Consider the following 12,580-nt stretch of genomic DNA (forward strand, 5'->3'; position numbering starts at 1 on the left):
TGCTACTGCAGCAGAAATTAGATGTAATAATGCTATTTCTGCAGCAGGCTCTAAGATCCTATCAGCAGGTGTAGAACAAGAGTAAGGTTTGGGTTTAGTGTTAAACTCTAGATAATTTTTCTGCTGGCTTTTGGACATGCTGGAACAGTATCATTTCTCTGTTTTCTTTCTGTTAGTTTTTCTAATCTGTTAGAAAACAAATGCCATTTCTTCAAACTGTTGCAAGAAGTAAATAAAAAAAGGAAGCTCTTGCAAGGTCTGCAAAGAGAAAATAGGGATATGACAGAGAGCTGTGGGCATGGAAATGGTGAAATGGTACAGCATTCAGCTGTCACTTTCACAAGGAGCAGAGGACGCTGAGCTGCCTGCAGGGAGTGCACACACAGGGATTCACATTTTTGCAGGTGAAGCAGGAGAGAGATTCATGCTTGAATGATGCCTGCTATGGCTATATCTTTTATACTGCGCATGACTGTAAGCTTGTGGGAGACTGCATCAGGATGGGATCAGGAGACATTGCCAGATGGTGTCCTTATCTTACACGTGACCATATAAACACCTTAAATCTCTGCAACTCCCATAGTCTTTCTTAAGTATTATGAGAGGAGAGTTTTTAATAGCCTCTTCCTCCCAGAGGACTCAGGTCTCAAGTGGTGAGAGATGACAGATAAGTTTTCAGGTAGGGGAAGATTTGGAGATTGGGAATTAAAAGATTGAACAATGAAAGATGAGTGAGGGGTACAGGACTCAAAGATAAGGGTGTGAATTCTGCTGCTGGAACAGAAAGGCTGTTGGAAAGCATAGTGGGAGGAGCTGATTCTGCAATAAGCACATTACAAATCTAGATATATTTCAGTTTTTTTCTTAAATGAACACAAATGATCGTGCATGATCATGAGCCAAAGCAGCACTCTGCTTTTCTGCAAGGCTTTGGGAGATCTGCTGGGTTTGGCTCTGAGAAGGTAATTTCTAGTAGGTGTGACAGTCCATCATAATTCTTGTTGTAGAACTGAGAGGAAGACCTGGGGCGGGCAACTGTTCTGTAGTTTCAGATGGTGCTGGGGAAGGGTGAGTTCAGCATGGATCCAAGATTATTGACCTAATTTCTGTTGCTTTCTATCGTTCTAATCCATTTTATTTTTTAATGTAGGGCATGTAATTGCATATTATACACAGCACGTTTGTCAGCTTCAGCTCATCTCAGAGCTAACCAAACTCTTTATTAGGGGTTTTTCTATTAAAATATGTCCATGATTTAACTTTTTAGGAAAATGCTAATGAGGTATGGTATGTTTCTGCCTCTTGGGATTGTTGGCTCAACTCCAGTGCCAAACATGATCAAGAGTTGCTGCTACTTGTGATTTGCTGCATGATCTTTATGAGCAAAGCAGAGCGCCTCAATCCAATTTACTGGAACAAGTGTTCACACTACAGAACTATCATTTAATTTAGAAATAACAAGAGAAGCTTTCAGAAAGAGCAAAGTAAAAAGTCAGCTGGATGATTAACTAATCAAGGACTTCTTAGCATCTCTCTGTGACGGAAGGAACCACAGTACATTTTTGTACATTCTTATTCCTTTTAATTCTGCCAAACTGATTTAACTCGGAGAAGACAAACTGGATTTTAGGGTACATCCCGGGCAGACTGTCAGCCCACTGACAGCATCTGCAGTATCGCTGCTGCTGGAGACTGTGCGATTGCAATTGATTTTCATTTTGTCAGAGAAATCACAATACTTGCGTGCAAAGAAACTATATAAATTTTTTTAATATACATATAAAACTAATATTTTAAGTACTCTAAGCAAATAGACAAATATTGCTTTCCTTACTGTTGAATTACCACTCTTTATATTATCTGGGTAATATGAACAAAGGTTTATTCATGGGTAAGATTCAAACTTTTCATACACGTTCACCCCACCATTATGTCTGCGTGTGGTAATTGTTATTCAGAACGCGTTTCTGAAACAGAACATGTCCGGGCTGAAAGTAGCTGCTGTTAGGGGCAGTCCCACAGAGCACTGTGGTGGTGCAGTGCCACCCAGTGATTGTCCGTCTTACTACAGGATGGTGCAAAAGGAAACGCGTTTCTTACCCTACTGTTGGATTTTCCTGTATTATTATTTACATCCAAAGTTATAATCTTGAATCCAAAAGGTTCGTCTTTCACTGTCCAGGAGACGTGTGCTGTCCTGGCCCCTGCCCCAAATTGCTTACATCCTCCCGGATGATGTTATGAGACTTTAGTTATTTATATCTCTGCAGCAGACCATAAATTCTTACATTCAGTGAGTGATGGCTTATCATTTTCATGCCACTGTAGTTTAAAACGTGCATTAAATTGACTGCCTGAGGGTTGTGGTCTCAAATAAATCAGTAAGCAAGTATTTAAACCATTAGTAACCCTTTCTATTCCCACAGAAACACATATGTGCTGCTAAGGCAGACTCTTCTGTGTGGCTGGTGAAACAGGTGAATCTGCTTTTTATCAAGAGATACTGATGTCTTCTGAACGAAGTCAGCTATTCAAGGAACTACATAACAATCCTTTGAATGAGCTGAAGCTTCCAGGGTTCATCTTGTCCCTGCTGCTAGTGAAACTACAATTTATTGTGGTATAGTAGTACTGTACTACATTAAATAAATTATTATAGCATAGTAGGAGATTATTTCTCCTGTGGCAGTGGATTTTTTTTAGGTCTTGCTAGCAGAAAGGTTTTCATAGAGCTCAGAACATTGGCTTATTGTACAAGCAAGAGTTAAAGTCATCCCACTTGAAGAGCTTCATCCTGCCTAGAGCTTTACTGTATTACATGAGTATATCATTCATAGCTATGACAGTCACTGCACTCTTTCAGGATGGCAGCTGTGGTTATTTACATCTTAACAAGAAATATAAAGCACGGGGGATGCTGAGCAGCTGGTCCTAAGCTATAGGAGGCTATGGTCAAAAACTCAGATATTCTCAAATGTCTGTCTGGTTCCTTGACCATGAACCTGTTGTGTTTTGCAGGTTTTTCTGCAGAACAAATTCTTAGTGAATACTGAAGTTTTGTCCCAGATGTATCCTCTGTTTGCATGTGAATCTGTTGAGTGTTTTAACTCATGATGATTGTCTTATTAAAAACAGGCTTCAGTGCAAACTATCACAGACTCCTGATGTGATCACCCTGTTATGTCTGTAGAGCTGCTAAATGTGCAGCCACTGTGGGGATGAACTTGTCAAACTGGAATGAATTTAGCTCAAGGGACACTTGTCATGAAGACCAGCCTATGAAGAGTTACCATCAGTGGGTCTCTCAGTGCACAAATCACCATGGCTTTGCAAAACATAAGGCCAGGAGGATGCCTCAGTATTTGGCTGTAACTTTTGGATGCTGTTACCCACAAGTGCACACATAACCTGAAAATGGAAAGGTGAGTGCGTTAGTTCATAAGTTTCCATTCTTGTTTTTTGTTTTTATCCCACAATAAGAAAAGGTATCATAAATACCCAGCTTGTACACTTTTATGTTGTATGAACTCTTTAACTTTTCCTCCAGCAAAATTTCCTAAGAAAGCAACAATGGGGAAAAAAGTCTTCTGGTATTTCTTCAAATCCTGCAACCAAGGAATTATCACTATCATCTTCCTGGTGCTTTTGTTATGTAGAAACCATCACCACAGAGAAAAATGAAGATAAAGAAGAGTGCACAACCTAGAAGAGGTACTTTATTGATTTATTATGAGAAGTATGATCTGATACGACTGGAGCTCTTTCAGCAAGTAGAATGTTTTGTAATTAAGTGATACGTATACAGAATACATTATGAAATGTGCATTATTCTCCAGCCCTAATGGTTGCACCAGGCCATTTCAAATCCTCCCTTTGAAATTAAGCATTTTTGCCATGCAATCAGTAAAATGAAGTGCTGCAATTCAGGCTTCATTAAATCAGGCGGAATTTTCTGTTGTTGCTATTAGCTTGATGTGGAAAGTCCATTCTGCTGCGGATGTGCACATGGAACATGATGTTCCCTGTCCTAAAAGCTTGAAGAATTTGTGACACCCCCATTGAGGGAAAATGACGAGTTCAAGGATTTGCTGGTAGTGAGGCAAACAGCAGCAACCCATAGTTTCCTGCAGCTCTTAAGGCACAGAGCCATGTCTGGGGTACCCTTTGTCATGTACCCTGCTTGTGTACCAAATCACTGATGTCCTGGAGGGGACAAGGGTTTTGGCGCTTGGCTAGTGCCGAATGGGAGAGAGGGGCACGGCCTGCGCGCCCACAAACCCTGCGTAACTTCTCTCTGCCGAACCTCTGCGAGGAGATGGCGGGGCAGAATCCCACCCCCGCCTACAACGCCTCCCCCGGCGGCCATGACGGCCCGCCCGCCGCCGTTGCTAGGAGACGGGCCGGCAGCGGCTCCAGCCCCGGGCAGGGCGCTCCCAGCCCGGTCCCCCCGGCACCATGGAGGAGGTGAGACCCCCGCCTGGCTTTGGGCTGGGCGAGCGCTGTAGAGAGAAGTATCCCCATCTGCATTATCTCCTTTTAGTTTAAGTTTTTCCAGGCGATAAGGATTCGTGTACTTCCCAAGCCAAACGAAATAAATATTTGCTCTCGGATTTATTTACCTTTTTGTTTTGAAAATGTTCAGCTTTCTGTTTGGAAAGACAGTCTGGCAGGAGAGCCCCGAGCTGCCTCCGAGGTGCAATCTTAAAGATAAACCTTGCCCTCGGGTCACAGCGTGGAGATGCTCCGGCTGGCTGTGACCAAGCTGGAGTAATGGCAGCAATGCCCCTGTTGATAGGGAAGTGTCCTGCGGGCTGATTCAGCTCGCTGCTTAGCAAAATCCAGCTAACTTCCAACAAGTGGCCGTTCTGCCTCTGCTTGGTGTGGTTGTTTTCCGTTGAAGGCTGTAAAGGAGGTTACTTTTAGCTGCTTGGAAAAACATTGTTGGCATTTGGCATATGTAAATCGAGCTGTCAATATTTGGCTTCATAACAGAGTTGCATCTGAAACTTCCACTTTGAAAATTTTAACAGAAGCACTTCCAGCACTTTCTGACGTGCTTATAGCTGGCACTGTTTGCATAAGAAGAATAAACTAATCATACTGAACAGCATAGGGAACTGGCTAGCTTGCCTGAATAGCTGGTGGCTTATTTAAACACAATCACAATAGTATTTTCTAGACCCATCTTTCATTTATCTAGGGTACTCAATTACAAGAACTGTGAGTGTTAAAGCATGTTACTTCAGTAAAATTAAGGGAGATCTATTTGAAGATCAGGCTGAAGTGTGCCTATTACATAGCAGCAAGAGAACTGTAACTACAGAAACTTTTGACTGGATTTCTTAGATATTACATGCTCTGTATATTGCTTCTTTATATTTTGAGGTCAGAAGCTGAATGTGTGGTTTCTCCCATTAATTGAGTATCTCATTTCATTCAGGAAAAGTCTGCAAAGTCATATATAGAAGAAAGTGCTTTTGAAGCACTGGAAAAAGACTTCCAGGAAGTCATCAATCTTCTTAAAGGAGATAACACTCTGGAAAAATTTCGAACAGAATATGAGAAGCTCTATGCTGTTTTGAAGAAGTCTCATGAAAATGAGAAGAGACTCATGGAAAAATGCAGGCAGCTGAACGCCGAACTTGTGGTCAATTCCTCTAAAGTAGCTGCTCTCACAAAGCTTTCTAAGGACGATCGGGGGACTATATCATCAATGAAAGCGGTAAAGTTTTAAATAGAACTAAGTATGGTGTGAAATTGTTAATGAAAACCTTGGTAATAAAACTATCTACAGGAACACTTTATTTTGTATAGAGATCTAAATGAGGGTCCAAATGTAGAGCGAGAATCTCCAGCTCCTCAACCTCTGCTTTGCTACTATTTGCTTTGTTTCCTTAGCCTGGTATTTTTACTCAACTCAGTCAAATTCTGTATTTATTTGCATAGGCCTAGAATTAAGCTGACCTGATTGGCTTTCTATTACTCAATTGTACAAGTACTTCCATATCTGTAAAACAGCACATCTATGTTTCCAACTTGTAAGGTTTTGAAACTTGAATCATTATTATTATTTTCAAAGTACTGCTTGGATGTTAATTATTGCCAGAATATGAAAAATCCACCTACATGCTGAAATATGGATTGTGGATTCTTCATGTTGTTTCTGACAAGGAATCTTATATCACGTTTCAGTGTCGCTTCACCAGTTCACTCTAATGTGTTCTTTGTTATTATTGATTTGAATGCAGTCAAGGTGCTTGACTTGCTAAAGGATAATCAATGTTTTTAGCCTTCTACTGAGGTTTGACTACCATGAACCCAAATCTGCCAAATGATCGGAAAACAGTATTTTGAGCTTTTTTTCCCTCCTGGTTGTTTAAAAGTTTAGGTTGTGGTACCTAGATTGGTGTTAATGTAACACTTAGTTGAGACACCTACGTGCCTTGCAATAAAGTGTTATTTCCTAGGAATAGGAGAGGCTGCAGTTGCTGTTAAATGCTTCAAAATAGTGATTAGAGTTCTTTATAGACTTCTTTTGCTTCAGCAAAATAAATTCAATGTAACAATAGGACATATTCCATTAGCACTATAGAAATAGAAGTTATTTAACATGAATTTTCTTATCAATAGATTTATGAAGAAAATGAACACTCAGAATAAATACAACTAACAGTGCTGTCATCCTGTGGCTGCAGCTTGCTAGCCTGTGGCACTGCTCGGAACACCCTCAGGAAGGGGGAAAACCTCATATAAAATCTTACTTTCACTGCTGCTAATGAAAATCTGGTAGGTGGCAGTCAGGAATTGCAATGGTCCTTAACACTTTCTATTATGTGGCTGCATTCAGAGTGTGAACAGAAGTAAAGACAGTCCTTCATGATGTTCCCAAGCTGAGGCAACATCATCTTGGTAATGTCATAAAACTGAAGGATGGAACAATAGGGAAGAAATGAGAGCCTTTGCAATGTCAGCAGTTGATCTGAAGTGAAGGCAAGTTATGCCTTTACAATATCACCTACTATTGGAGGAGCTAAGTGATTTTGTAGTGATAAGGCTGCTTGACAATATGATCATATTAGAAACAATGTGCAAAACACAGCATGTGACATTTAAATTCCAGTTGTATGCTATGGACCATGTAAACAGCACAAATACTCTTCAGTTTACATGTGAGAACTGGACTTTCTCTTAAATGTTCAAGAATGAAGAGAAGTTCATTGCAGAGGGTTTTCAGAGATAGGGTACTGGTTAGGCTGCGGTTGGACTTGATGATCTTCAAGGTCTTTTCCAACCTGGGTAATTCTGATTCTAAGTTCCACTACAGCTGTAGTATCTTAGTACAGTTTTAGTAACACTCAAAAAAATCTTCCATATGTGCTTAATGCTGGTGTTGAGGGAGGTTCAAGTGTTCAAATAGCAAACATGATGTTCTGCTGCACTGAGTTAGACAAATAATCTGTTCCAGTGTTTTGTTATTTACAAGTGATAAGAGAATCCCAGTGGGGCTGTTCCTGTAAGAATGGTATATCTGCTTCAAATTAAGGCCCTCAATCTTGGTGGCTTGATGGGTCATCAGGGTAGCAGGTTCATAAGTTTGCTTTTGTGGGTTGTTAGTTTGTATACAAATAAAGGTTTCAGCCGAGCTGCAGAGGCAGGAATTTTCTCCATGTTGAGTCTGGTGGTAATCTGTAGGATTTGTTTTGGGGCAGGGGTTAACTGCACAAATCAATTGCTGGTAGGGCCCAGGTCAATAATAATCAATAGCTGTTACTGTCTGTTGGCAGTTTAGTGCTTTGTTTTGTAGTTTTAATAAACTGGACATAATAGTCTGCTGTTTATTGTTATGTCAGAGAAAATAAGGGCTGGGCTGAACCCCAGGGAAGTACAATTCTCTCTTTCACTGTTAGAGAAACTGATCTGTAGGGCTGCACTGGAAGAACACCAGAATGGGAATTTATAGGAGCTTGTACTGCCCTGCTCTGAGTTACCAAGTTTTCAGTTTACAAGGAGATCAACCCACTGTACTAAGAAAGCATTTCATCAGTTCTCAGATCACTGATGTGATCTTTGAGTCTATTTATGAAAAATAAAATAAAAGAGTCACACTTTATGAATTCTGCTTTGCATTTTCCAGAGTACTTATTCTAGATGCAAACATCCGGCTTTCTTCCATCTTTAATTATACAACATACTGCATGTACCTACATTTGTACTGCAATTACTCAGTGATTCTGATACATTCTGCCTTCTTTCAGTTCCCCTCTCCACTGAGTAATAATGAGCTTTTTTTCCAATTGAAGCATCAACCTTCAGAAATTTCCTTCTCTCTAATAGAGTTTAAAAGAAGAGATATTATTTATTCTTTATTCAATGTAAAATAAACCATGGAGGAAAGCATCATAACAGAGGCCAGTTTTGCTGATGCTGAAGTCTGTAACAATTTTCTTTTTAATTTAGATTTTGCCTTTTAATGATGCCACCCTCTGTACATGTTAACCCTATTGATAAAAGTTGTTTCCATGTACATGAAGAGCAAGATACAGTTCAAGAAGTTCAGCACTGGGTTTCCTGCAATCACAGCCCATCTGAATGGCCTCTCTGACTTTAGGTGATCCCTTCTGTGGACTCTCGCCAAAACAAAGTGCAGTTATGAACCTCAGGGCTCACTCAAGCCAGTAAGACCTCTCAAAGGGCTTATTGGTATTATTCACCATTTCTGTCCCTCAGAACTCCAATCATGATTTAATTACCCAATTTTAATTGCAGTTTAATCAGCCAGCGGGAAGCTTTGATTTAAGTAATCAGCTTTAATCTTATTTTCCATTTGTACTTTTCTGAAGAAACACTGGTTGTCTCTTGTTGGCTACCTCATCTGAAACTGTGTCTGCAGCTATATTTTATGTTGTTGTTGTTTTGTTTTTTTTTGTTGTTGTTTGTTTTTGTTTTTTGGGTTTTTTTGCTAGGCAAGATGATATACAAAGTCTTTATACCATTATTTTAGCCTAGAATGCATTTATTTAAGTTCCATAATTTAATATTTTTATGCAAGAGAATAATGAGTGCAAAATTTATCACCTGTTAGATTACATCTAACAGTTTATGGGAGACGATGGCTGCATCTAAATATCTAAATGGAAATTAGAACTCTAAATGTGTGAAACAAACGTTGACTTCAGTATTTAAAACCATTTTAAATATGCTTGATACATAACTGAAAGGCATTTTTCAAACTAGATTTTGAACTAAAGTAATTTACTAAGCAATGAAAATACGCTTTGTTGATTATAATTCTGTAGAATTTCAGAACGAGTAAAGTCCAACATTTAACTCTTTATTATTAGTCTGGAAGTTAAAAAAAGCTATGGGACAAACATTTCTGATCTTCATGCTCTATCTGGGTTCTCTGGTTTCTCAAATTTGGATATGCCGAACTAATTGAACAGCTATCATGAAAACGTGTTCTCCCTCTAGCCTGAAGAGGCTACAAATATTGTACTCTGTATCTGGTTTTCAGCAGACTCTGGTAGTCTATTTCTGCTGCTTTGTTGACTTGAAGTTTTTAATTGGTGCCATGAACAGCTTAGCACTATGTTTATTCAGTGTGAAAGAGCTCTATATGTACATTAACTGTATACAGTAAGATAGCTTGTCGTTATTTCTAACTTAATGTTAAATAGGTTTATTTTTAGAACCAGGGGTGTTAATTCAAATAAGGAATTGCTATTAAATATATACATATAAAAATTATTAATCATCAAGTTGTCATAAAATGGCTTGGGTTGGAAGGGGCCTTAAAGTTAAACTAGTTCCAGTCCCATCCCTGTGGGTAGGGTTGCCAGCCATTAGATCAGACTGAGCAGGAGCCTGTCAATCCTGGCCCTGAACACCTCCAGAGATGGGGCAACCAATGGCTTCTCTGGGCAGTTATCTGCTACTATTATTTGTGGAGGTACTTTAATTTTTTTTTCACTGGTTCATTTGCATATGATACAAGAAGAAATTGAAAGGGATGTTATTTCCTGGTTCTAAAGTCAAAGTTGCATAGCCACACTTGGAATCTCTGTCTAATAAAGTGCATGAAGTCAAACACTCTGTCGGCAGCCAGGTGAGAAAAGAGCATGAGAAACAGGATAGCATGCTGTGATTTGTAGTTCAGGAGCTTCTAGGTTTAGAAGTACTATCTTTATTGAGAATATTTCTTCCATTAATATGTTTATATACTTTCTGATTCACTGCAATTTTTAGCACAGAATTCCACAGCATGGTTTGGACCTGTCAAGGAATAAGCCTAGTATGAGATTAAGAATCTTTTCCAAGGGGGAAAAATGCAGAGGAAGTTTGCAAATGGGAATTTGCTTAATTTTCTGTACCTGCTTGTGGACATCAAACCATGGGATTTTGAGTTTTGCCTTCAAATAATTCCATCTGTTGAAGTTTGGCATGAAAACTGTGGCTTGTCTAAATATGTAGTTAAAGCCCAAAAGCACTAGGCCCCCACATATGCAAAGGAACAAAGAAGGAAGGCCCAGAGTAACCTCTCTTTTTTTCCCCCCTCTGGGAAATTGCAATCTGTTTGTTAACTGTCGTAACAGCTAATGAGATTTTTAGAGACTTAAGTGAGCCATTGGAGTGCAAGGGAATTTTGTGGTCACTGAGTTTTCAATAAATGTTTAGACAGTAGTAGGACATATAGGACCAAAACCTCCAAGACTGAGATTTGATAATATTCCAGTCCTATGTGTTAAGAGCTATTGTGGTGTGAACTGACATTGTCTGAATGGCTAAAAATGCCCTAATTCCAGTGAAAAGACAACTGGTGAAGGAAACGGTTGTGAATCTGAGCATGAAAAGACATGAAAATCTAGTTTCTTAATTAACCAAAATGCAAGGCAATTAATTTTTAATTTGTTGTTCCCTTTTAACCCGATTTCTGTAAATGTTTTCTGTTTTATTTTTCAAGGAGATTGAAAAAGCCTGGAAAATGGTGGATGCAGCCTATGAAAAGGAACAGAAAGCAAAGGAAACAATTCATTCACTACAAGAGGAAATAGAACGCCTAACTAATTCAGTGGAGCAGAGATCTGGACTGTCCTCCAGTCAGGAGTACAAGTAAGTTTTCCCCCAAAAGAGCAAGTGCCTGATCTGATGTTCTATTATTCTACACCTTGTTTAGCCACTCATACACTGGAAGGTCCCTGGAAATCAGAGATGGAGATCTTTTCTCCATTTTACTTTTCTCATGAGTGCACATCTATTTGTCCATGTTTGGCCTCTACCACTGCTTAACTATTTTTTCCTTACTTCCAGTATCAGTGATTTGATAAAATACAAAGAAGAGATAACAAAGGAGCGAGACCAACTCTTGTCAGAAGTCGTGGAGTTACGTCAAAGTCTAACTCAAGCCACAGAGCAGCAGCAGGATGCAGAGAGGGCAAAGAATGAGGCAGATGAAACTATTATGCAGGTCTGTACAGCCCACCAGGTGACGATTTTAGTCTCTGTCCTAAACGATTCTCCACTTCTGCAATTGATCTCCATTGACTAATATTACTGCATATTCTTTCACATCTAGAACCTTTTCAGGAATGCTCAGAGAAGAATATGTTGTGAATTTTTGTACTTTTCTCTATTTCTTGACTATGTCTTTAGAAAAATGTATTGTCATGTACCAGCTACTTCCACAGCTCTGCAGTAACCTTGACTTGAGCCAGAGTTCCTCCGCCAGTGTCACAGTTATCCTTCACACTGGTGCTTCTTCCTCATTTTGTTTGTTTCTTTTCTACACTGTAAGTCCTTGTGCTTGAGCTTAAAGAATTGTTTGCTTCACTGGTGTCTAAACAGAGCAGTCACATTCTACCTCTGCTCTCCTGTCTGCTATTTAAGTTAGGCTTTCTATTTTTCTGAACATCTAAGTAGACAGGCCTCTTTACAGTGTGTATATATAGCTTTCTTTAAATGCATGTAGCAGCTAGAGATACAGAGAACAGAGGATCAATAGGATACTTGCTGGATGGAGAGAAAGTAGATCAGAAAACTGTTGCATCAACATGCAGAAATACAACAATGAAGAATAAAGGAATGCAAAGAAAAACATAAATAGGGAATGGAGCAAGATAGAAGAACACTTATAGAATAAAGAAGACAAGGAAGTAGCCTTTAGCTTGCAGGTTTTATTACTCACAAATAGGAAAGGGTCAACGAGCCTGTGTTCCTTACACAGTATTAGTTTGTTTCTAAAGCATTTGATTGGGAATGTAATACAAAAGAATGTAAATATTTGTTTTTCTGTCAGCATTGCAGGTATGTGAGAAAAGAAAGAAGTGAAGCTTCCATCAAATCTTACTGAATCTTGCCAACTTTAATCTTCTGATAGCTACTTCATCAGCCTTTTAGTTTCCAGGATTGTTACAGTGCATAGATCCACCTTTCATTCTCCTGAAACAAAATTACCTTCTGCTTCAGACTGCTTAAATAACAATATTTTTTTGAAAAGCCCATTGAAGACTCTGGCAGTTCTGGCAACTTTTCATCTGTTGGCTGACGGGGAGAAGAATCATTAAGTGAAGAGCATCTTTCAACT

At 39.3% G+C, this 12,580-nt stretch overlaps 1 protein-coding gene across 1 annotated transcript in view; it reads left to right on the forward strand.

Annotated features, from left to right (window-relative positions):
* The first annotated feature begins 4,293 nt into the window (after positions 1 to 4,293).
* Positions 4,294 to 12,580, forward strand: part of CFAP58 (cilia and flagella associated protein 58) — a 57,047-nt gene continuing 48,760 nt past the window's right edge. The window contains exons 1-4 of the mRNA XM_072340740.1: positions 4,294 to 4,464; positions 5,441 to 5,722; positions 10,961 to 11,109; positions 11,308 to 11,464. Of these exons, the coding sequence (XP_072196841.1) occupies positions 4,456 to 4,464; positions 5,441 to 5,722; positions 10,961 to 11,109; positions 11,308 to 11,464 (597 nt within the window). The 5' untranslated portion in view covers positions 4,294 to 4,455. The remainder of the gene's footprint in view (positions 4,465 to 5,440; positions 5,723 to 10,960; positions 11,110 to 11,307; positions 11,465 to 12,580) is intronic.

Source organism: Excalfactoria chinensis, chromosome 6 (assembly GCF_039878825.1).
Source record: "Excalfactoria chinensis isolate bCotChi1 chromosome 6, bCotChi1.hap2, whole genome shotgun sequence".
Classification (NCBI taxonomy): domain Eukaryota; kingdom Metazoa; phylum Chordata; class Aves; order Galliformes; family Phasianidae; genus Excalfactoria; species Excalfactoria chinensis.